At 43.4% G+C, this 25,964-nt stretch overlaps 1 protein-coding gene across 2 annotated transcripts in view; it reads right to left on the bottom strand.

Moving 5' to 3' along the window:
- Positions 1-25,964, bottom strand: part of LOC146979935 (A disintegrin and metalloproteinase with thrombospondin motifs 2-like) — a 108,229-nt gene that overhangs the window by 5,332 nt on the left and 76,933 nt on the right. Inside the window, exons 4-22 of one of the 2 annotated variants that reach the window (XM_085789973.1) lie at positions 21,049-21,254; positions 12,513-12,596; positions 10,583-10,739; positions 9,598-9,703; positions 9,242-9,385; positions 8,670-8,802; positions 7,885-7,914; positions 6,660-6,773; positions 6,413-6,558; positions 6,016-6,191; positions 3,997-4,130; positions 3,784-3,907; positions 3,150-3,230; positions 2,878-3,041; positions 2,582-2,738; positions 2,341-2,476; positions 1,951-2,158; positions 1,458-1,587; positions 1,250-1,339 (exon numbers count right to left, since the gene is read on the bottom strand). In XM_085789973.1, coding sequence (XP_085646099.1) covers positions 1,250-1,339; positions 1,458-1,587; positions 1,951-2,158; positions 2,341-2,476; positions 2,582-2,738; positions 2,878-3,041; positions 3,150-3,230; positions 3,784-3,907; positions 3,997-4,130; positions 6,016-6,191; positions 6,413-6,558; positions 6,660-6,773; positions 7,885-7,914; positions 8,670-8,802; positions 9,242-9,385; positions 9,598-9,703; positions 10,583-10,739; positions 12,513-12,596; positions 21,049-21,254 — 2,520 coding nt within the window. The remainder of the gene's footprint in view (positions 1-1,249; positions 1,340-1,457; positions 1,588-1,950; positions 2,159-2,340; positions 2,477-2,581; positions 2,739-2,877; positions 3,042-3,149; positions 3,231-3,783; positions 3,908-3,996; positions 4,131-6,015; positions 6,192-6,412; positions 6,559-6,659; positions 6,774-7,884; positions 7,915-8,669; positions 8,803-9,241; positions 9,386-9,597; positions 9,704-10,582; positions 10,740-12,512; positions 12,597-21,048; positions 21,255-25,964) is intronic. The other variant, XM_085789974.1, reaches the window with a different exon arrangement.

The raw sequence follows: 25,964 nt of genomic DNA, 5'->3' as shown, positions 1-25,964 counted from the left end.
TATTAAATATTCATCTGTATTCATGTAAAATCAATAAAAAAATACACATAACAGTCAAGGATCTAAGCGATCAATAGCAGTCCAAAGGTTTTAGGCAAATAAGCTACAGCTTATTCATGGTAAAACATTATTAATATTATTGTTACTCATATAGATTTAGATTTATAGGTATATATAAATACAAATATATTTATAGATGTATTTGTTTAAAGTCTGCAAGCACAAATAAGCTGCATTTATTGAACTTTAGTATAACAGTCAAAGAGAGGATGGCTGATGGTGAGGTGAAATGGGAAGCAACCTCAAGCGGTCAGACTACCCTGTTTTTTTTTTTTTTTTTTGTCATTTTGATTTTTTAAATTCTATTTGCCTTAACTTCAAGATTCTTCAATTTCCCTCCCCCCCAAAATCAGAAGGTTTGCCTATGTCACTTCCTGTTCCTGTGCTGAGTTCCTGTCAATCTGAGAATGGAACGTAGAATGAGACGCCATTCTCATCCCCGAATGGAACCAGGATGTCAGATGAGCACTTTAGCAAAGATGTCCTCATTGTGACAAGATCACATTCACAATAAAGCTTTCATATTTTTTTTAATAACTTTTTTTCTCTATATAGATATTTATATAACTTTTCTGTTTATTTTCACACCTGTTTCTCCTCACAATGACAGTGCGCTATAAAAAGGAAAAACCGCAGCTGCATCTCAGGAGTGGTAACCCATGACAACACGCAGCTAGCTCGCGCAAAACATGGCCGCCAAATGCAGAGACTCACATGAACGGCTCTTTGACACGTCTCAGGAGGTGCCACTGAAAATCTGTTCGCCTTGCCACTTCGAATCCTTTTCACATCAAATTTTTTGTTGATCTTTTGAGTTTTCGACTGGCCAGCGGTTACAACACAATGCTCCACAAAGGAGAGAGAGAGATAGAGAGAGAGACAGAGCAAGAGAGAACCAACTAGCACACACAGGAGCCAGAGACTTCCCCCCAGTCAGAGCTGTCTCAGACACACAGAGAGAGAGACAACATCCCCCCCCCCCCCCCAAAAGAGAAGCGAAAGCTTTGCCGCTCGCTCACGGGCGTGGGCACAGGCACGGGGCGTGGGAGAGGGGCGGGTCAGGGTGCCAGACGGGGCCGGCCCTGCAGAGACAGGAGGACAGAGATGGGCAGGGCCCAGCAGAGGACAGACATGCAGCTGCGGCTGCCGCTGTGGAGGCCAGGCTGGGAACTTATGAGGGAGGTTTTACGTGAGGAAATCTTGGGGTAGTTGGAGTTGGGGCGAGACAGCCACTGGATCAGGATGTTGCCGTTCTTGTTGAGGAGGTCTGAGGAGCCCTCTGCAGAGACGAGAGGAGAGAGGGATTTAGTATCAGCGATGTTCAAGGCAGTTGTCTACTCTCACATACAGTAGTACACTTTGCCCTGTCAGGCTCTGTATGGGTGGAGGTTACTCACTGGGACATGGATCCAGGCGACAGACTCTGATGGTGTCAGGTTTACTGTCCAGGCACAGGCCAATGGTGTTGTCCCTGGTGTGGCACAGAGCCTGCCTCTGCTGGGTCCCATTACCACACGTCACTGAGCACTGGGGAGACAACACAAACCAACACAATTTAACCAAATCACGTGGTAATGAACAAAGGCATGTAAGCACACTAACATCACAACTGTTTTTCTAGTTATTATGCTTCATTCACTGTAAGCAGTAACAGTCAGGATCACATGATCTGTTTCTCAGAGTCTTGTCAAACCTGCCAAGAGCCCAGTCCTGAGGAAGTCTAGTGAAACTTAAAACACTGAATGTCTCACAAAAATGCATCCTGTAGGGCTCCGATACAAAAATATCACTACAAGTATTTCCGTTCAGAAAAATTTGCTGCTCAAACATTATATTCCAAGTTTTCAGTTTCATTTTGGAAAAGGAGGGACTTGTGTCCAGCCTGCGCACCTGTGACCACGGTCCGACCCTCCACTGGGTGGGACAGGGGTGTCGGTTGCAGGGCCTGCGTGCCTCTGGCCGGTCGTCGTTGCAGTGTTTATTGTGGATGGCGCGGGTGGTGTTGTCATCTGAGGGCTGGACACAGCTGACTGAGCGAATTTGCATGCCCGTCTTTCCACATAGTTTGCTGCAGTTCTGCCACTCCCCTGTCACCCAGCTGGACAACACCACGGGAGAGAGAGAATCAAGAGGGCGTTTACAATGGCAAAGTGCTGTGTAAGCAATGTCAGGGGAGGGAAAAAAAGGGCTTAACGCATAAAAAGCCTAAAGTTGTGTGTAGCACTGTATATACTGTATGTTATCATTTTACAGTTTATGCCGTTTTTATGCAATGCATACATGGGTGGAGGGCAGGGCTTCTGGTTGCAGTCTATGGTGTCTCCTCTAGGTTTCATGTTGGACTTGTTACAGAAGCTCTTGTTGACCATCTTACTGTCAACTTTTCTTCTGCAGCCGTATCGCTGATACTTCTTCCCTACAGCAGGAAGGGATAGAAAATATATCACAAGACAGGCATGCAAAAGACACAAGAGACACAAGCGTTTCACAACAAGTATCCATCCTTGAGGCTCTACTGTACCTCCACCACAGGGCTTGGAGCAGTAGGACCATCTCTTTGGGGCCCACTCGTACGCGCTGTCTTCTACCAGCACGTTATTCTTAATTCCAGAGTCACTGTACATGTCCATCATGTACTTATAGGACAAATTGACATCCTCATCTCCATGTAGTTTCATCTACAAACAGAGAGAGCATCATGAAATGAGATGAGACATCTCAATGACTAAAACAGACGAACCAGTGATGATTTTGATCATTTGATGTGCAAAAGTTGTTTGTATTTCACCAACAGCTCCAGCGTTTTCACGTATTTACCATGATAAGAATTCCATGTCTGAGAGGGCCAGTGGTCTGAAGAGTCTCTTTGTCATTGTCGTTCTCATATTCCCACTCTATGCCCTTTTCTATGACCGAGCGGGATTGTGGGTATTCATTTTCCCCGTTCAAAAAGAACAGTCCTGATGCCACATTCTTGACAGCTGCAGGTATGTGAGAAATATACATTAATTGCACTTACATAACAGAAAAGTACAAGGGTATAGGCATACAGACACCTGAAGGAATAAAACATGTGGACTGTCACATACCTAAAGTGTGTAAAGTTGCTTTCAGCTCTTGGATTAATAGGTGTCTCGCTCCTCTGGGAATTTCAAGTACTCTGAGGAAACCTGGAATAAAAGGAACATCTGGTTCATGACTCCAGCATCATCAGAGGCTCATTTTACAGTTTCCTGACAAAATCCTCAAGTTAATCCAGGAAAGAGCTCTTACTCATTTCAAACAAGCATACCTGCTCACTCGTTAAAACCCCTGCCATCTTGGCTATTTTCATGCTGAATAAACATCTGATACTGGACATTTTGCTGCTGTAATGAAGTTCTGCCCTGAAGTCAGGAGTTAGATAATATACTTATAAACATTAGCTCACACACCAGATTTTGACGTAACTTCTTGGCAGATGCTTGACTCACATGGAAAAAATGTCAACTCAAGTCTCAGCGAGGTTTGAACAGTGTTGCAAAACTTCCTCTAGTGGGCGATGTTTAGTTAAACATAAGTAAATACAGAGTGTAAGTGTCAGGCTTATCAACAAAGGACACTGGCCAACTATTTACTTCCACTGTACTTAGTGCATGATAGACATCTGCTACAGTGATGGAGCCAAGTCGGGCCTGTCCTGGATGTAGGTGAGGGTTACTTGGACTGTTGGTGTGTGTTTACCATGTTTCTTGGCTGTGCGTGTGATGGTGTCTTTGAAGGTTTTGCAGCTGGAGTTGTCGCCTCCACACACTCCACACTTGTCCTCCTGCTTCGAGGAGCCCACCACGCCGTCGCAGCCCACTTTCTGTTAACGAGGACACAGAATGATCAGCGCATGCATGTCTGAACACATGTAACGCTCTTGCTCTTGCACATGCGCATGATGCCACTCACCTTGCACTCTCCACGCACACACACACTGTGTAGGTCTTTGTATGAGCAGCGTGTGCCGTCCAGGACCATCCTCTGCATGAACACCACATCTTGTGTCTCCTTGGATTGACAATGCAGGTGGCAGCGTTTGTTAGCTGGGAAATAAACACAATCACAAGTTAAAAGTGACGTAATCATTCAAATGATTATAATTAACAGACCATTTATAAAATCGTCCCGTGACCTCATCTTTCCAACATGTGGTTATTATTCATATTCTGAATGCGATATCCATGAGTCAGCATGACGCTGTGTCTCATTGTTTGTGTGTGAGTCATACTACAACTACATGAGCCTCTAGAGACAAAACCTGGCAGTTCATCCCAGTGAGAACGAATACTCCTGCTTCGTCACGTTTATTACAGATGGACATAATCCAGAGACCTTGGCTAATGGTGCTTTGACTCTAATAAACAGGTGTCAGACGTGCTACTGAATTACAATATTTAGAGAAAACACTGTGCACACTGTGCAGGTGTAATATATGTCACAGTGCAGATTAATTTAAAATAAGTCTTTATAGATTCATGGGCATAAATAAATGTGAGTACACCCATGTCAACCATTCAATCCAAGTGACTATAAACCATCACACAGATAAATATATTGTATGTCATGAAAAAGGAAACTATTGAAAGCACATAAAAATGTCAGAATTTCTGAAGTGATTTAGAGTTCAGAGAAACAGAAATGAATTTGTCGTAATTTTATTAGTTATTACCTATGGATACAGTTAATTTTGCAGTTTTCAGGAGGTGTGAAGTGTTGATTTTAAAGTCTGAGTGAGGGCCCTCCCCCATGATTTACCGCTGTGGTGTCCCTGGAGACATCTTACGTTATTTGTGTGTGAACAGTTTTGGGATTTTTAAAATGTGCTAGACCACAGGGTTGGAGGAATCCCTCCAACCAGTTGGTTGAACAGACACACAAACAGGGCAGCCTTATGTTTGATGTTTCTTTGCTCAGGAGTATTTTACGGTATATCTGTTGACACGGGAATAGACCCAAATAGAGACAAAAAACCAACAGTGTGTCAAGCGTCTCTAAACAAATACTACAATTTCACACTCAGAGCAGACACTCTTTCTCTCTCCTCACACTATCTAGAACTCAGGAGATGACAGACCATGAATGGAATTCAATTTCACCTCCCTGTTCACTTTTTTCTCTCTCGCACACAAACACACACAGACAGACACGCACATCTGTGCCAGCGCACACACAAGAAAAAGTAATTTGAGACTGAGAAAGCCTTGCTGAAAAATATGGCATTTAGAAACGATAAGAACAGAAAAAAAACAATTTAGCAAGGCGCCTCTTAGCCAAGTGCGTGTACCATGACCCCTGATAAGATATGGAGACAGCTCAGCACTTTTCTCTAGGGATGCCCTTTAGTTGGATGATGATTTAATACATATCAGGAAAGCAGTGACGCCTCCACTTAGGTCTCACAACCACACAGACGCACGCACACGCACACACCCCCACACTCAAACTTTTAAGAAAATGTAAAAAGGTTTTTGGATATTAAGTGGAGAACTTCAGGATGTGATCCCACTGGGAATTGACACTTTATTGACTGATAGCAGCTACACTGATGGAGAAAAAGATGAAGGAGGGCAGGTTGGGAGAAGTTCACATGACTTGGGTGGGGAAAGAAAAGACACCAGGTTAAAAGAAGATTGTTTTTTAAAAGGATTTTCAAAGACATGGTGTGTTTTTATGGGAGGGCGTAGGCACACCTCAAAGCTGCAGGACAGCCAGATGTCAATGGCCATAACAGAGCACAACCTACATATACATGTATATATATATATATATATAAAGATATATAAAACCCTCGAAACCCCAACCACATTCATGAATTATGTGTTTCCTTCGCCTTTTTGGTTTTCATTCACACAACTTCCACAGTGTGCCATCATTTAGGGTGTGCACTTCTCAGGTCGGTGTCTTTGTTCAGCCTGGGTGGATACTCACGGTCTGGGTGTTCATAAGGCAGCCAGTGGTGCTTGTTGCTGTGGAGTTCGTAGCGAGGGTCCCAAGCATGGCATTGCTCCTCTCGTGGGTCGCTGTAGATATCTTCACATTCATTGGTGTTGCACATCTGGAACTGATAGGTCGCCCCCACGCAGGTACGGCCCCCGTTGGCTGGTCTGAGGAGGACAGGCAACACATAAATATCTTTTTCCGTCTAGATATGTGTTATGATTTACTTCTGCGAAAGCCGGGGTTAGAAACAATACATTTAACAACAACAAAAAAATTAATGACCTATGTCAATGAAGCAAAGTGCCTCTCTACAGAGTATCAAGATGCATACTTCAACACAGCATGAAATCTGACAATTTGACTTTTTCCACACACAGCTTCATACCTTGGATTGTCACAGTCACGTGTGCGAAACTGCACTCCCCCACCACAGGTGCGGGAGCACTGGCCAAACTCGCTCCATGTACCCCAGTTTCCATCTTGCTTTATGATATCAGGGGTCAACCAGATGCAGTGACCTTTAAAGCAATGCTGAGACAGGCCAAGAACAAAAGACAGATGTGGTTTCATGAGGCCAACAAATGGTTTTTCTCAGACAAAATGTGCGTCAAAGAACAGTAGTGTATAAATACCTTCCCATTGCCACACATGGTGCCGTCAATGGGCGGTCCTTTCTTGGTCTTGCAGAAGAAGGGATTGTCTGGGTGGCTACACCACAGCTGCTTACACGGGTCAAATGTGCGATACTGCGGGGCACAAAGAGAGACTCCTTACAATCAAACGTCCAAATGGACAGTGTGCACACACTGGGTAACAGACTGACCTTCAGTAATACAATCAACCATCATGAGACAGCTGGAATGAGACTAAACACTGAGAATAGGAAATAAAAGAAATGAGAGAGAGAGATATCACAACAACAATAACCACAACTGTTGTACCCAACAACAACACTGACCCTTCACTGTCACTGCACTGTACACTACGCTCCACTGAGAAACACACAGCCATTCATGCAAACTCAACCAAAGGATGAACAAGAGAGACAAGACTCTCAGAATGAGACAGCTGTGGTTTAATTAGGTCACTAGGGAGGTCAGAGGGCAGAGGGCCAAAGGTTAAAAAGGCCAATAGGTGAGGTCTTAGTGACCTCTATGACGCCCCTAGACACAGATCAAGGACCAAATTCTCCTCCTTGTCTGATATGAACCATTGATGAGGATTCCACAGAAATAACCTGCAGTCCAGTGTCTGCGGAGCCGTGCCCTCCTCCCTCCTTTTCACAGGTTTCCCTACCCACCATGACCCGAGGGGGGGGTCGGGGGGGGGGCTTTGCAGGTCAGAGAGCGAGTCACAATCAATGGCTAGACTGTGGTAGGTAATCACCAATGACATCAGACTGGAGGATCCTAAAAGCTGAAGTGAAACATGGAAAAACAGCCTCTGTTCTGGCTCGGCCCTTTCCCCTTGGATGGGAAAGACATCTTTCCAACCTTTCCACTAGTTTATGGTCAGAAGAGTGCCAATATAATGAGACTCTTCCTGCCAGCGCTGCACTGATTTAACACAGATTTGCAGGAAAGGAATTGGGGTATGGTGCAGTTCAACAGAAGAGTCACAGTGTTTTTTTTTTAGGGATTTTAAAGCCACTGTCTCTTGAAATGTGAGCGTTTTAGAATCCTGCAGACTAACGTCCAGAACATGACGATGGGTAGAACAGAGAAACAAAGTACAGTAAAAAAGAAAAGTAAGGAGCAACATTACGAACAATTACAACTTCAGAGGACAAATAGAAAAAGAAAATCTGAGAAAACAAATGACGGGCCACATGTCTTCCGGGAGGTGGGGTCACCTTACCTGCGTTCCTGACTGGCCCGCCTTTTGTAGCTGAGGGGAATGGGTTTGACAAGAGAATAGAGGGTAATCTAGCAATGTGTGCAAAGCCCCTGAACAAGCCCTTTTTATTAAATCAAGCAACAGCTTCTCAACAGCGTGCCACAGTGGCTTCACAGTCATAGAGAGGGTGAGGGTGACGTGGGGAGGTAAGATGCCTACCAGGATGCTGCGGCTGAGTGAAGCTCATCTACTGTGTGTTTAGAAAAGTACTCTTTGTGACAGGTTCATGTAAAGGCACTGTGGTATCAAGGTAAGTGGGAAGTTCAAATAAAGATGATCTATTGTAATTAACATTAACAACAGAAAAAAGAAATAGCTATCAAAACCAATTACCTGCTTTTAAGCAAGATGTCAATCCCACCAGTGGCCGGGAGAGGAAAGCAGAGGACATCAGAAGAATGTGAACAGCTATGTATGTGTGACTCTCATATCGTTACAGAGTAGATCAGAGATAGATGTCAGTGCTGAGTTGAGTTCACTATAGGAGCATTTTAGAGCTCAAACTGTATCTATCAGATAATCTTTAACTCAGAATGGGTCACTGAACAGACTGTGTTCAAAGTGGGTCTACCCCACCTCTGAAAGGCTGCATCATCTCAGGAGATAAAATGACACTAAGCTTGATGAAGCTGGTGGTAACTCCAATAGAAGTTGCCTTTAAAATGTCCCTCACAATGTCAGTGCAGGTAGTAAGAGTTAGTACAAGCTAGCTATGTTGGTAAAGTCAAACTATGGGGATCTCTTACCGCGGTGCACATCGTGTAGCCCACGCCGAAGTCAAAGCGACACTGTTCATTCATGGAGTAGTGCAAACCAGGCAGCTGAGGAAGGGATGGCCAGTTGTGGTCAAAGGGGTCGTCACGGAGACAGTCGTAGGAACTGCAAGAGCAAACAAAAAAAAAATGCAATGAGATTTTTCTCTCTTTCTTTATTTTGCTCCATTTACTAAAGTCATTGATCGCACAGTGAATAAGGTATTATATAATAAAGGCAAATGACCTTCAAAGCAATTACTTTGTCGAACAAAAAGCAAAATGTGAAAGATATTTCATTTATTATTATATAAGGCTAAGAAGAGCAGAACATATTCAGGTCTGAGAAACTGAAACCTGTGAATGTTTTCACACTACACACCATTAACATGCTTTAACAAAACATTACTATGCCATTTTCACAATTGAATTGATCAATTACCTAATGTAATGACATTCAGGTTCATTAAAATACTAATTATTGGCTTAAACATATTAATCACAAGCAAATGCCATCTGATCTGTGATAAAATCCTAGTTTGTGGGCGAGTATGTTTGTGTCTCACTGAAGGTAGCGTCCCAGCTCCTGCATGCTACACCTCGACCAGTGGAAGCGGTGGAAGGCAGCTTGCACCAGAGGAGCCATGATGCTGCCCATGTGCACCTCGTCTCCACAGCGGTTCCCCTGGCCGTCATGCTCCATCCCCAGCCTGCACAAAGACAGAGGTGGGGTTTCAAGAGGACGGAGAAGAAGAAGGAACAAAGGAGGGAGGCAGTGCCCTCTCATCAGACATTGGCTGAGGTGTCCAATGGACCAAAACTGTAACTAATCAATAAAGTCCTTTAAGTCCCGACTGCTTTGTTGTCGTTTGCTGTGCTATGTAAGCGATGCTCGAGGAGATCATTATGGCAGTGCACTTACACGTGTCCGGTCTCGTGTGCCACCACAAAAGCAGAGGAGAAACCGTCCTCGTGGTTCAAAGTGCAGCTCCTCACCGGATGGCACATGCCTGTCACCGGGGCGTAACCTAGGCAACCGGGAGGAGAGACAAAATCTTTTTGATATATTGCACTGAACATTTGAGGAGAGCAAAAACCTTTCCAATGCTTGATATTAAACTGAATGTAAGAGATACAAATGAATGTATTTGTCCAGTCCTTTTATTTTATTTCATATTTATATACACTCATCAGAAAGAAGCAGAGACAACAGAAATCATTTTAATTATTTGGCCTCTTTAAAAACGACTGAGTAACCGATGTAAATTGACTCATCTGTCACTCACATCAACAAAAGACCACTGATTGTTGATTAATTGATCTACGAGATGAAACCAATGTGAAACCAGTACAACTCATGCTAAATGTGATAGATATATCTAAATATATGTAAATATGTGTCCACAACATACAGACAAACGGGGGTCAGTCACATACACATACATTAGGGACACATATACGTGTGTGTTTGTGTGTCTAATCCTAACCCTAAACCGTTGCCCTCCGCCCCCACATCTGCCAATCTTCAACTCCCTGTGTGCTTGTCTGTCCTGTACTGCCTTTAATTGTAGAGCTGTGGCTGGTCTGCTCTGTCTATTGATTTTCTGCTGCTGAAGGCTGAGCCCAAGGGCAGCTGAAGGGCTTCTGGATAGCTAGGCCACTGCCTTTAGAGGCCTCTCCCCTGGGCCTGCCTGTTAGTCTGCACTCTGCTGCACAGAAAACCACCAACCACCAAACCCACAGTGCGCTATGCAGCCGTACAGGGCGAAGAAAGGAAGAGGGGAGTTTTCGATGGGCACTTATGAGCTTTAGGTCCTCAAGAGGTTTGGCATGCTGCTTGGATAATATGTACTATGTTAAACAGAAGAGATTAGGAAGTCTTTAAAGTGTGCACATTTCTTTATTACCCTGCATGCCCGTGGGGCCAAATTCCTGTCGTGTGAGGAAGATGGCGTGGTCGTGATACTCGGCGTCCCCTGTGTCCTGCTTCTGCTGCAGGTAGGCCCAGCGACAGACATTCTCCAGACTCTGAGATGGGTTCCCCAGTTCAATCAGACCCATGGACTGCAGGGAAAGATACACACACACAGACAGACAAACACACATGTCCACAGACAGGAAAGTAAGAGGAGAGGGTGTAAAGATTATACAAAAAAAGGGAACAAGACTTGAGTTTGAGTTTGAGTTCTGGTACCACACGATTTTATTCAACCCTGTAGAGGGCAGTGTCACAATGTTATATATTGTCAGCACATCTTGTGAAGGTGTACAACACAATCACACACACACACACACACACACACACACACACTGAATATTGCTATCATGTAATCTTGATGATTTCAATAATGAACATGAAACTGAACACAGAGCTGCCTATTAATGAGCTATGCACTAATAGTCAAAAACATGTCCAATTACAGAATATTTACTTATGATAAAATGCATAATACTAAAACCCACACACACACACACACCAAGATGCCAGCAATTCCTCACATTCACCTTCACCTCTCATGGTCTTCCTCATTAGAATCCCCCCTCCCCTCATCACATTCTGCTCTTTCCATCTCTCTCTTCCACTGCTTCCTTTTTTTGCCTCACTTTCTGCATTTCCTCTATGTTTTCACACATGTACAATGCACCGCTGAATCAAACAGCGAGGAGTCTGTGTAGTGTGAGTGAGCTGCAGTGAGGACATATGGCCCTGCCTCTGCACACATGATGGATCGTGAAAGTCTGCGCTCTGCACAAACGCCCCTCAGACGGCAGAGTGCACGGCCGGCACACGTGTGTGCGCCCTTTCATGTTCATCAGGTGTGCGAGTCAGTGTGTGTTTCAGTGTGTTTTTAATCATCTTTTAAAATGTTTGTAATGTTGTGTATTGTGTGCACATGTTGTGTGTGTGTGTGTGTGTGTTTGTGTGTGTGTGTGCCTGCATTCAGGGTCACACAGCCAATCTGCAGGCTGTCTGGGTGCAGCTCTGTTGCCACGGTAATTGGGGATGATGGACAGCTGGAGCTTTGGTTGAAGCTGCATAGGGGCTGGCCCAGAATGACCAATGTAGAAGTGTGTGTGTGTGTGTGTGTGTGTGTGTGTGAGTGAGAGAGAGAGAGAGAGAGAGAGAGAGAGTGTGTTCCCGGGCTCCAATGGGACTGTAGACAGCAGAGGAAGAGATAAGGCCACAGCAGCATAAATGTATCACAGAGCACCTATCCAGCAGTAAAATCATTTGTATCATCCTGTGGGGTAATCCCTGCCCGCCTCCATTCCTGCCATCTCTAGCTTTATCTCTTTTTCCCTCTCTCCCACTCTTTCTCTCTTCCTCTCCTCAGCACAGGCAGGCAGATAGAGTTACAGTCAAGAAGAAAAGGATGCAACCCCCATCATATGGTCTCTCTGTTTATGAATGAGGGAGGGCTATCATTGATTGTTTATCTTTGCCTGGACTTCCCATGATTCTTTGCTGCAGCCTACTGGGAGGAAGGTTGATTGCATAACGGGCAGAGTTTCTGTGTGCTTTGGTGCTGAACTGTGAAGGCGTGCGACTTGAAAACACTCCCCTGAGACGCTGCATGCTTTTAGTTCCTCTTTTGCTCAGTCCACTGGAATAACAGGCTCCGGGCATCAGTGCGTGCTGATGAGTGTGCGTGTGTGTCTGTGTGTTTGTTTATGAGTGTGTGTACGACTTGTGCTGTGCTTACTGTAGGTACTTTAAGTGACTGTAGCAAAATATTGCTATCAAAGATGGTTCTGACAGAGACACAAGGCACACACTTTCCAGGAACAGCAGTTCACTCGATTTCTCCCTAGAACCAGCGCCGTGTGGGGTCTTACCTTGCTGTAAGCCAACATTATCATCCGCACCAGCACCACATTGATCTTTGCTCCCAAAGACTGGTCATGGTAGATCTCATTCACCTGGAGTCACAGACAAAGAAACACAACAGCAAAAAACAAAAATCAGTAGCAGTTCTACCTGGTCTGCATATGGAACTAATCTCTTATTAGTAATCAGTAACAGTTAGTAGTCTGACTCTGTAACTTTGTTGATAATAACATTTCAAAAGAATAGTTCATTATTTGAAAAATACAGTTGCCAAGATGATCAACACCTCTCATACATGTTCAAAAAAACAAAGATATCGGATATCTTAGGTTTGCACAATCAACTGAAAACATGAGAGAAATAGTCTGGTTTGTCAAAAGATAACAAGGGTCTACTACAGTACTGGCAACACTAAAGAGTATTTATTGACATATACGCATATCTTGTAATTTATGCAAAAGCTGTGTAAAAATCAGCTCTAATAGAGTAAACTGCTGCACGCTGCAACCTCACATTACATGGTCAGATATAAAAGAATATCAATCTTTTCAAATAACACTGTGAGAAAATGAATCAGTTTATTTTGTAAAAGGTCAAATTATTCCTTTAGAAAAGATGCACTTGATGCTCAGTTAGTTATTTTTCATGTAATATTTCTATTAGAGTGTTTTTCCCAATTAGAAAACATGAGGGCTGGAAGAGTGCAAGGTACTCAGTTTCCCATGAGCACAGATGGGAGGGGAGATGAAGGGAGGAAGATGCAAAAGAAGGAAAGAGCCTAATGCAAGGGAACAAGGTAAGACGGTAAAAACACACACTCTCACACAGACTCAAAGTGAATAAGAGAAAGAGATAGAGAAAGAGATAGAGAAAGAGAAAGAGAAAGAGAAAGAGAAAGAGAGAGGGAGGGAGGGCGGGGGTAAATTGGCGCGGGAGTTGAGGCCTGCTGTCCTCAGTGGCTGTGTGTGGTGCCTAATGAGGCAAAGGGATGTAAAAACAGACAGCAATAATGAGATGGCTGATGGACATGCTGTGGAGAAAGAGACACATACAGTACTGTACACACGCACACGCACACACACAGGTACAGCGATAAGGAAGAAAAAATTGCAGACACATCCAGTGAGAGAAAGGTATGAGAGAGAGTTGAGGAATTCTATGAATAGAGACAGAGAGGCAGAGGGGAAGAGACAAGACGCAGAGCGGAGAGAGGGAGCACAGAGGCAACGTGAGGAAAGAGTAAGAGCTTCGGCGGCAATGGAAACAACGCATTCTTAGGAAACAAATGCTGCATGGAGCTGCGGAGAGGGGTCTGGAGTAACTTAATGCTCTTTTCCATACGTGGTGGTGTAAAGTTGGAAATTGCAACTTCCTGTTAGGAACAACTGAGAGCTCTCTCCCACTGGAAAAAAAGTATTTGATTACATCAACATATAAACATGTCTGCGACGTAAAGCCTCAACAGCTTCACGTCATGTTCAGACACCGCAAAATAAAGCCATGCTTGATTTGCAGCGCTGCATGACCTTTGTGTTATTAGGACCATCTGCCTGGTAAATGATGAGATTTACTAATTAACCTTCTGAAATGTAGAGTGAACTGGTGCCAGCACTCTGAGCTAACTTAATGTGGCCAAATATCACTAAAACAACATTAGCGGTCCTGAGGTGGCATTTTACACAAGGAAAGTCACATCTTGTGGGAATCCAAGGTTTTCCAAACTGGAATAGTAGAGCTAATGGAGACTGGAGCTGCTGGGACATTAACTGGGACCATTTGACCTTCAGTTGTGGAACAAAGAATTATGTGAGGGAAAAATACCAGAGTTGTGATTATAAAGGCACTGTAAGCCAACTCACAACTGCAGTTAAGTAGTACAGTATTAAGAGTTTTTGCACCAGTACTTGTTGGGTTTGCAGGAGAAGGATTAAAAAAAAAAAAGGTCAAAACTGATGCAACAGGCGATGAGGTCAAGATCCAAACACAGTGCAACCTACACTTTCTAATGTGTTTTTCATTAAATTCTGCTGTCTGCTTTTCACATCTTCAGATGTCCAACCAGGATTTCACACTTATAGCCTCCAACCCAAAACCACGGTTTTTTGAGTGATGCTTCTTAAGTAAATTTAAACTTTAAAACTCCTTAAGAACTTACAAGAAAACTTGAGGGACAGCTTATTATAATTGTCCTACAGCATTGTTCCTATAGGACTACTTCATATTGCTGTTAATGTTTTTTATTATTATATCTATAAGATGAATTCATGTTGTTTTCTTCCGTAAAAGAAAAGGAAAGTAGATTCCCTGCATTTTCAATATTGCCTAAGTAAAACTGCAGAGAAATGTTGTCTTCTCAGTCACATTTAATTGTTTACATATATTCTATAAACGTGTTTTGTATGTTATGTATCCTAATCCTCAGTGTATTTTAGTGACTAAGATGAATGTAATGGGATAGAAAAGACACAATACTTTGCTCAGAACTGTGATGAAGTTGGATAATAATATAGCATAAAATGGAAATACTGCATAGTAAAGCAGCTACACATGACTCTAAATTCTATTTACAGTAAATGTACTTACTACTTTCAAATACTGAACACAATGTACTATAGAAATTGTCTAGGGGGAAACAAACTAAATATGAAGATAACATGTATTCTTGGGCTGGCCAACTTTTAATACTTGATAATGGGTTTCAGTTACTGATACGACAGGTGGACGAGCAGATGGGACAAGTTTCAGAGAGCGGGTCACAGGGGGACAACGCGGAGAGAGGTTTTCTTCCAGCAACCTTCAGTTTCACATTTTGGATGCTCCTTTCACACATTAAAAAAGACACTGAGTTGCTAGGCAACCACCAAACAGAGTGTTCTGTTGTTTTCTCAGTTTAACCCTCTGTCTGAGACTGTGTGTGTCTGTGTGTGTGTGTGTGTGTGTTATCTTGCCTATCTGTCTGGCTACCTACCGGTATTTCTGTCTCTCATTTGGTAACATTTGTCTCACTCCCTTGTTATCTTGGCAGGCTGAAGTGTATGGAAGTGACACACAGTGATTGTGTGTGTGCGTGCGTGTGCGACTGTGTTTGTTTGTCTGATACGACACGGACACTTGGGTGGGGTCAGTTCGCACTTGGCGTGATCCAGCCCGTTTCCTTGACAACTGTTAGGCCAATTAGGAGCGGTTGACTTCCAGGTGACCCAGACACCACAAGTTCCACTCTAATGAGACACACAAACACACACACACACACACACACACACTTGTACATGCAGAGAGGCAATGCAGAGTACGTTCAGTCCCATCTTTAGTCTTCATGCGCTTTAACTCTTCCATACAGTTGGACCCTTCACACAGATGCTGCACACTAAAGGACAGATGTGCCACAGCAATTTATAATCCCAAGCACACCCACGGATTCAGTGAGATGTGCTCACCCATGCATGCACACATAAACACTCAACACACCCAACACACCCAACACACACACAGCTCCTTGTTAGTAACTGTACACGCATGTCTCTCATTAATGCTGCTTCTGAAGGGCGATGGCAGGTGTCATTATGTACCAACACCCAGGCTACAGGTATCCAGGTGAGTCGAGATTTGTCCAGCTGTCTGTGTGAGTGTGTGAGTGTGTGTCAGTCTGTGTGTGTAGTAAGTAATGCGGGCCTGGAGGTCAGCAAGGCACAAAATCATTACTATGAGATAAATAATGCAGACAGGGCCTGTCACTTTACTCTGCAGGAAGGAGGACAAAATTAAGTAGGAAGGCAGGAGAAAGTGCTGAAAGCGGATATTAAATGCATCAGCAGTAATCGTATAGTTATATTGTAGGTTTAATTCATTTTTATAAGGATTCAATTTGTTTATGTACATGATAATTGGAATACATAAGCCTGTTTTACTTCTGTTTACAAACATAAATGAACCTTTAGCGGCATCTGAAAACATTAGTAACTGCCGCTCTTGTGTCTCTGCATTTACAGCATGTCAGGCAGTCAGTTTGTTTTGTACTTTTGGCACTGGGTTTGACACTGAATCGAAACCTGAAGCATGAAAAGGAAGGGCAGTGCAGAGCAATGCAAGGAAGAGGTAGTAAATGTTTTAGAGGACAGAATAAGGAAGAGATAACTGAGACTGACACCTAAGAACAAGAGAGTAGCTGTGTCACAGGGCAGCGATAAGGTTGCTAGTTTTAATCTGCACTTGATTATCTGCTGGTACCTCATCAACAGGTCCACCCCTTCATACTCTTTACCTTGTATATTAACATGCAAAACAGAGAAAGAATCCATCTTTTTATATCTGGGCTTGTCTGTTCATTGGTCCTCACTAAACACAGTAGTACAGTAATAATCTCATAAAGGCTTAGGAACATTCAAGATAACTGTGTAATAATAGGGATATTTTCACAGTAATTTATACACTAAGCTCATGTGTTAATCAACTCATCATGGTGAGTGGGTCTCATTTAATAAGCAATGAAAATTTGACAGGAAACATTTTGAAAATATGCATTAAAAACACTCTCATCTGCTCACAGAAATGAGTCATCTAATAGATTTGGCTGGAGTGGTACATAAATTAAAGGACTTTGGACAGCTTTCCTACATCTTTTTGTCAACACATTGGAACATTTAAAATCCCAGAGACCCAGAATTTGAGCTTTGGGTCTGACAGCGCTCCGAATATATCTGTGACACTTGCAGCTAACAAGGTGTCTATTATTACCTCGGCTACCTCCCCTTTCCTGGCTCTTCCTTCCACTTATTAATAAGACTTTTCTCTGGCTCCAGGAGCTTTGGTAAAGACCAGCATGAACCATCTGCACCACTTCCACAGAAATGATGCTCATCACATACTGGAGGCATAAAGATGCTGACAAAATACACTTCAGTGAACCAATATGCATCATTTAAATTAAACATGCACACACACACTTCCGCGCATGCCCCTAATCAGCGGTGACTATTCATACCCATTGCAAGTGTGATTAACAGTGTGCAGCACCTCTCTAAAGGTCTCCATTAATGGTTGAAACGGACAGGTAGACAGACAGATCACCACTGGCGACTTAATCTATCACCACGAAGGAAGATTACAGCACAATGGCCGCCACTTGGCATTTGGCATACAGCAGATTTACGCTGTTTCTACAACACTTGGTTTTTATAAATGACTTTTAACACTCAAAATATCCCAGTGATGTTTTATCACGCAGAAATGAATGTAGAGGCACTTGCTGCAACAAAACGAGTGTCGAGTCATGTAAATGAACATCACACCACAAAGAGTACACAGGCACTCTGTTATAAATTTGATGTAATGTCATAGAAACTGTAGTGTAAACTGTTTACCTCACTGTGGAAAATGTTTTGTTACTGCAGAAGATGAAAAGAAGTGTACCAAAAACTGTGCGTCTTTAAATGGTGCTTGGGGTTGGCCTTATAAGCGAGTGTATCCCATGATAAATAACCAAAACTGTACAGTAAAAACAAATGTGTTACAGCCTGAGTTTTAGTTTCTACGGTTATTTTCTGTACCGTAGCTGAATTTTCATACAGTTCAGTATACTGTACCTGTAACCTGTTTAAGTTTTATTCAATTCTGCATTCAGTAATTGAGGGCGTGCCACTGAGTGACAGGTGTGTGAGGGAATGTGTGGCACAAGCTGGGATGCATCAAAGTCTCTCATTGCCCCTTGTTTAAACAAGGAAGCTATAACCTTGATCCCAATTTAAGTCATATCACAATTATGAAGCCTCTTGTCAGCAGTGAGAGCTGTTTTTAACTTTTCGTTTTTTACCAAAAATTTGAAGAAGCCTTAAATTGCTGTTAATCCATCCATCTCCATAAATCTCTTTAATATCGCTTCAGTCATAGAAATCATCTCAAAATAAATCCTCTTTTTATGATTTTTTTCAATGAGAAAGAGAGAGAGAGAGGGAGAGAGAGAGATAGCACAAAGGCCTGGCTTCTTCTTTTTTATGCTGTCTGGTCCACTAAGAGTTGTGAAGTTCATCTGTATAAGTTTCATTAACATAAAACACTGCACATGTGAACTTGTGTAGTCTTGCTCAAACATTCTCATCCGTTGGTTTCTGTCACATGGTCAGACCTATTCTTAGTCCATTGATGCACCTGGACCCGAGGAAAAGAGATAAACACATGGGAAAGGAGTGGGAAGTAGAATTACCAATTCACACATTTAACACACATGGACACACACACACGCACACTTTGACACTCCTGCTGAACTTCACAGACAGGATTTAGTGGTTTTCTGTAGGAGCTCTTTGATGTCCTGCAGACAGAAGCGCTGCCCTCCATCCTCCAACACACACACACACACACACACACACACACACACCCTTATACTCCACCTTGACCCTTACCACATTTCAGCTGTCAGTCATAAAGACACAGAGGAAAAAGCGGAAGATGCAAAGTAATTCCAAAAACACAATAGATTAAATAAACAATGAGAAACAATGCATGTATTTTCTTTCTTTTTTAAATATCCCCCTTCGCAGTAAAACATTGGTGCTTTATTTATCCTTTGAATTTGCCTGTTCAAAAGTGTAACAGCTGCTCCAACAAAAGATAGACGATGACTTCACACACTTTTTATAAAGGGTGTTGAAAGTGTAACTTCACACAGAAACACTCAATTCAGCCTGGAAGTACAAAAAAAATGGGAGAGAGAAGAATATGTGGCAGCAGGAGCAGAGAGGAGAGATTAGGACATAAAGTTGATGGTTTTACAGCGTTGAAAGAGTGTGCTTATTTTTTTTAGGTTTATGTTAAACAGTTACTGTAAAAAAACATATAGACATGACCATATAAACTTTATTACACCACTAAAGTTTAATTGGTGAAACACTGCTTCCTAATAAAAGTCATACCCTTAGATTAATGACTTAATTCTTTCGTGGATAGGGCGGTACAGACAAGGAAGCAGCCACACTATTACAAGTTTAAAATCTGTCTGAATATGAAAATATGAATGCCTTTATAAGGCACCTGTGGCAAATATATTGCCTTAATCAACTCAATACATTTTAAATCTAAATTGTATGTCATAAACGTGTTGTCGTTTAGATCATAGATCGCACCTGAAAAAAAATTCCACCATGAATGAGGATTTGTTGCCATAAACTAATCCAGTTAGGGAAGCGTACCAATGCAAAAGAGCTCAGTGCAGCCCGACTGGGAGGGTGAGAGAAAGACAGAGGAAAAGAAATAAAACAGAGACAAAGAGAGAAGGAGAGACATAGAGAGAGAGAGAGAGAGAGAAAGAAAGGGGAGAGAGCACACACACCCATCCTGAAGTGAGCAAAGCAAACTTTCAAGAAGAAAGTCGCCCAGATGCCACGCGTGGGAGGCAGCCCTTATTTATTTATTTCTGTTTATCTGGCTGTCAGTAATTTATTCCAAATGTGCTGTTTAAAATACTCCTTCTCCCTCTGTCTCTCCATCTCTTCCCCACAGATTAGAGGGGGGCTGCGACAGCGCTGCCTATTCCCTTCTCCTATATTGTCTAACAAATATCTGAAAGGGGAGGCAGAGAGCGCAGCAGCTCTTGTTCTGAGCTGAGACAAAGAGGTGTGGTAGGATTTGTTGCTCTGTGCTTTCACCTGCTTAACAGTCGGTGATTGGTTCCTTGCGCAGTACGAGTACGCAGTCCCAGCAAAAGCAAACAGGAGAACGGAGACAAACAGATGTGGGCGCACACACACACACACACACACACACACACACACACACATGAGAGCATGCACGCGTACAAATGCGTGCAAACAGCACACTCACGGAAGGTTTAATTTGCAAAGATTAAAGTCTGCAATGTGTTCAGTGTCACACCAACACACAAGCACACACACACACACACACACACACACACACGTAAAAACACCTGGGAGTGTGAGTGCTTTGCAAAGTGTTGTTGTGGCCTGGAGCATACTGCCTGCTGCTTCTGCATACACACACACACACACACACACACACACACACACACACACACACACACACACACATATACACACATACAATGAATGATGACATGACACAAAGCCTGATGAAACGATATGTAGGAGCACAGGGCTCATCTAACACACACACACACACACACACACAAATGAAATCTCATCATATTCAGATAGAGAAGAAAGGATTACCTGCGGCTGATTGCTGGATGAGAACATGTAGGAAGGGAATTGAATCCTCATTCAGATAGAGTGTGTGTGTGTGTGTGTGTGTGTGTGTGTGTGTGTGTGTGTGTGTGTGTGTGTGTGTGTGTGTGTGTGTGTGTGTGTGTGTTTCTCTTTCTCTTTGACCTCTTTGTGACTTACTTCCCATTTAACTTACTGTAAATGGAACAGTTTTTAATAATTTCAGATTTTAAACAAATCAACAAACGTCACTTTTGGGCATTTGGTTACTTCTATATGAGGTGTGTACTTAATTTCATGTAGTTTTACAAACGTAATATAATTATACTGTACTGATGTGATAACTCAAATTGGCCATAGGGTCACTTACGATGTTCATGAGTGTGAGCAGATACTTCTGGACGTGCTCCTTCCCGTGGAACTGGACCACAGAGTCGTCGACGCCCAGCAGCACCTCGATGTTGTAGGCCCTGTCCATGCTCTGTCTGCGCGTCCGCCCCGCCCGTGTGTGGTTGATACTCTGCTCCACGCCACGGTACAGAGACTCCAGGTCCATAAGACCACCGAGATCAGCACCTAGAGTTAGAAAAATACACACATTTTGCAAAAAACATGAGACAAGGAAGGAGACTTGAAATTGGCACACATGCTCAAAATATCAACATCGCAGGGATGAAGGGAGTGGGGGAAAAATCAACCCCTTTCTTTTTTATTTGGAATAAATAATTGATTGAGAAACCGTTGTACCATATTCATTAAACAGCAGCTAAACTAAAATTAAGAGTAAAGTTGTGCACCAGACAGTGAAACAATGGGATGAAACTCTCTGTAAAGCTCCATGAATCTCAGGAGATCGGCAGAGTCAGGTGACGATGCTCTGTAGATACATCGCTACAGTCGGAGCGACGCCTCTACACATTACAAGTTGTCATCATAGCAGCTTTAAATATGTTCCAATATTTACCAAATGCAGGTGATACTGTTGTGTATTGTGCTTTTTCCTTTGTTACCTCACTGTCCAGCAGTCGCTTGTTAATCAGCATTCTTTTAAAGTGATACGCCAACTTTTTTTTTTCCGTGTCTTGCCTCACTCCCGAGTCCATGACAAGCAGATAGACACCATCTTTTCGACTGTGCGTGCAGTAACAAGGGAGATAGAGCCGTATCGCCCGTAATAAGCTTAGCTCAAACACTGGAAGTGTATATGAAGGGTTAGCCTGCCTGCTACCTGAGCCAAAATCAGCAGTCAGAAGCTGATTTCATTTTAGCTCTAAACTCTGTAAATATATCACTTTATTGACATTTCAAACATTTTTAGGCGAGAAAGTAGCTGTTTAGATCAGCAGTGTGTCGTTAATTTGTCTAAATACCAGCTGTTTACAATTTTGTTCTGATGAATTTGGCGCTACTCAAGCTAGCCGCTGTGACCAACGCACTTCCGGTTACTTTCACAAAATAAATTGTCATGGACTCGGGAGTGAGGCAAGACATGAAAAAAAAATGTTGGCGTATCCCTTTAAAATCCGCTCAGCTGGTATGTGTCTGCGCCTCTCTGACGCCTTACAGACTTTTGAACACCACTGTCGTGCACGTTCACCTGCTCACATGTGTACCTCATAGAGCCCTCCCGTGTTGATGTCAGTGTGTCTGGCTTCTGTTTGTTTTCCAAGACACCAGTTGACAGAATTGAGCATGTGTGTCCTTTGTAACCGGTGGTAACGGTGTGGCTATCCCTCGCAGATCCTCTCCTAATCAACAAAATATTTCTGCTCCCATCTGAATAAAAGAAGCAGATGGTGCTTGCTAAACACATGGATTAAGACAGCTCCCTCACACAGGGGCTGCCCATCCTGCTTTTTTCTTGGCTCGCAACAAGCTGGAAAAAAGATGCAAATTACACAAGAAACTTAATTTGAGGTTATTCCATTGGAAAGTGTGCAACCTATAATCACTAATTTCTGTCAGAAGGTGTGTGTAATGTCGTCTGGACATTCATTTTGATTCGCTGTGGTCCTCATCTTAAGTGTCTGTTGTGAGCCTGTTTATTTTTCACTTCTAAAACCGAGCAAAGAGTTGCAGCCAGTGAGGATACAGAAGATAAATTGTCCCGTCTCCACATCCAAGGCCATGCTTCCCTCGTCATCCCTCTTTCTTTCCCTCTCTCTCATCCTCCTGGTATGTAGACACAGCATGACCTTGCTTGTATGGAAGCCAAGGAAGGCCAAGTCATGCAGTCTTGAACATGTGGTCTCAGAGGATTCAACAAAGCACTATACTGCCTGACTCCAGCCAAGGCCTCCCACAGCCAAGGATGATACACAACACAGTTCATGGAGCAGCGTGTGTACAAGTGTGTGTGTGAAGGTGCTCGTGTGCGAGCGCCGCGTGGACAAACATTTCCAACTGGGCTATAAATCACTGTTCCAACAGGAGCTTTAATTTAGTTGAAGCTTGGGTGCGGGGCCGACTAACTGTAATAGATATGCTGTTTGTGACTGCAGAGCTCTGTCTGGAGGAGCCAGGCGCGGCGTGGACTCAACACGTGGCGTGAGGGGACAGTTGGAGCGCCAGTGTTTTGACACATACAGTTAGAGTGAGTGCTAAGTGGATGCACACGAACACGACGCAGGGACAGAAGATACAGGGAAGACAAGCGGAGAGAAAGAGAGATCTGCCACCTTGTCTCCCAATCAGCAAGGGGCATCCCGCTTTCCCACTCCCTCTTATGCAATGTTTCCACGGCAACGGGCTCATGGGTAAAACAACGACCGCATGGCTAATATTGGCTCCTGAGTCGCTAGCAGAATGAATCTGGAAGTCTGAATATGATCCCATATCTGCCCACATTCCAGTGAGTGACAGAATACCCACACAGAAAGAGAGAGAAGCAGGAGGCGGGGGGCAAAGATGGAGACTAATATAGAGAAAGACAAGAGACTATGAGAGGAGAATTAAAAGATTTGTGCAGCACACACTTATGTGAGGTTTCATCGTTTGTCTCTGATACACACACACACACACACACACACACACACACACACACACACAGGGAACATTTCTTCTTCTTGTTAGTAGGGGAAGCTGGATGTGAGGCGGTGTACTTCACAACAACCCTTGGCTCTTCCTAGTTATAGCTTCCTTTAACGAGCCTGATGTCATAACCACACCATCTGCTTTTAAAGACAGGTCCAGATATTTTTACCTTTTGCTTATGTAATGCAGAGACAAAACACAGAAAAACACTGCGTTGTGTTCTCACTTTTAACTGCGCCTTCGCAAAAAGAAAATTGCACTGGCTCGGAAACCAGGGACGCTGGGGCCACAGCTGTATGGTAAGTGGAGGGAATAAGGTGGCGATAACTCAAAGTGACACAAGCAGAGTGGAAAACAAGAAGTGACTAAACCAAAGGTTGGAAGGTGCCTGACCGGGTGGTGAGGTCCAAATATTCAAACCTCTCCATCTCATCACATCTCTGTCCTCGCTTACACCGTGCTTAAAGACCATTTTTGTTCCTCGCTTCAGCTGTTTTGGAGAAAGTTTTTACGGAGAAAACTGCGGAGGAATGAAGTGAAAGAGAGATTGAGGGAGGCGCTGTAAGAGGTGAGAGGAAGAGCTGAGGGGTGTGATGGATGAGAGGGAGAGATGAGAAGAGACCAGAAGGACCTTGGGTGTTGTGAGTTCCGCTTCAAGCTCCTGCAGTGATGGAGAATATCGCTCTGTTGTAGTGTAGAGCATCTACAGAGTCTGTGTGTGTGACTGCAGGGCCAGGCATCCACGCTCGCTGCCGCGCCTCTCGCCGCAATAGCTTACATTAGCCTCTGTGACCAAACTGTTATCACTCTCAACCTACAGACAGGGGATGGATCATAACAACGTTCACTTCTACGTTTCTGAGAGGGAACATTTTCAGTCTCACCTGCACACACACACACAACCCCCACTCATTCTCTATTCTCATTTACATTTTTACACTCCCATCTGTATCCCTTTATATCCTCTCCTCCTCCTCCTCCTCCTCCTCCTCCTCCTCCATCACCACACAAACACCCCACCCTAAACACGGACCTCTCACACATGCCACTCCCCTCCGCCGTATTCTCATTCAGGTGGGGTATAGAGCGCGGCCTTATTAGCAGACAAAGGTTCTTTGTCTTTCAACCTTTGCAAAATGTCAAGAATGTCTGGTTGCTCGCAGAATATGAGGTAGGGGGAGAGGGGGGTCGAGAGTGTAAGGGGAGACTACAAGCCACAACAAGAGAGAGAGAGAATGGTAATGATAACTCAGGTCAAGCCACATCTTACTACAGACCAGAGGTCTGTGGTTTAAGGCGACTGTTTGACAGTCAGGTGCGGCACATTGCTCGGCTCCACCTTTAGGAGCTTCACTGCGCAGTGACTCGCTCTGACCTTATGATAGGCACTCTGGTTATCAGTGTGAGTGGATCAAATCTCATGTTATGTATAGTTCATTCAACATAACATAATAACTGTAAAGTACAAACACAGATTCATGAACACTGATTTATGGAGCAAAGCAGGCTCAGTTAATACACTATTTGGAGTAATTACAGTATAATGGATTACACATTATTGTCTTGTACATACACACAGTTTCGCCCTCATACACAACCACACGGTGACGATACATTGATTGAACAGGGAAAATTAGCTCCAGCGCATGTGCTTTTACGGCAATGCCCAATCAACAAGAAATAAAACGCCAGACGCAGTTGATTAACAACCTCTATTAAAGTTGTCAGAGGCAGTTAAGTGGATGATTACAGTAGTCTGGACTGATTTGTGTTAAGGTGCCGGTATACTAGCCGTGATTTTTGAATGGTAGAACTGTCCGAAAACCTAATCCCCCTCACGTGGCTGCACCCAATAATTTCTGCAACTTTCTGAACCTCGACGATCCAACAATCACAGCCACATCACACTGTGATTGGCCGTCTGCGGAGAAGGTGAAACAGGAGGCAGGGGTTTCTCTCGCTCTCATTTCATCTGTTACATAACCATTTCTGTCAGTTTTTGTGTGTACAAACAAGTGCAACACCATGAATTCCTCCCAGGACAGACTGTACAAAAGTGCGCAGTGTTATTCCCATGTGTCAACGATTACTGCGTGTCACCACTTTCTGTGACGGCTGGCTTTTCACTTAGGGTGTGTGCAAACATTGCCCAGACTGTTTATGCTAAAGTCCTGCATAACCTTAGTAAATATAAGTAAATACGAATCTTTAAATATGAAACAAGTGTTGAATTGTGTGGATTTCTAGAGCTGT

The sequence above is a fragment of the Trachurus japonicus genome, chromosome 10, assembly GCF_045865225.1.
Source record: "Trachurus japonicus isolate A0001 chromosome 10, Traja_1.0".
In the NCBI taxonomy this organism is placed as follows: Eukaryota; Metazoa; Chordata; class Actinopteri; order Carangiformes; family Carangidae; genus Trachurus; species Trachurus japonicus.
The sequence above is the reverse complement of the archived record's forward strand: the minus strand, read 5'-3'. Positions and strand labels throughout refer to the sequence as shown.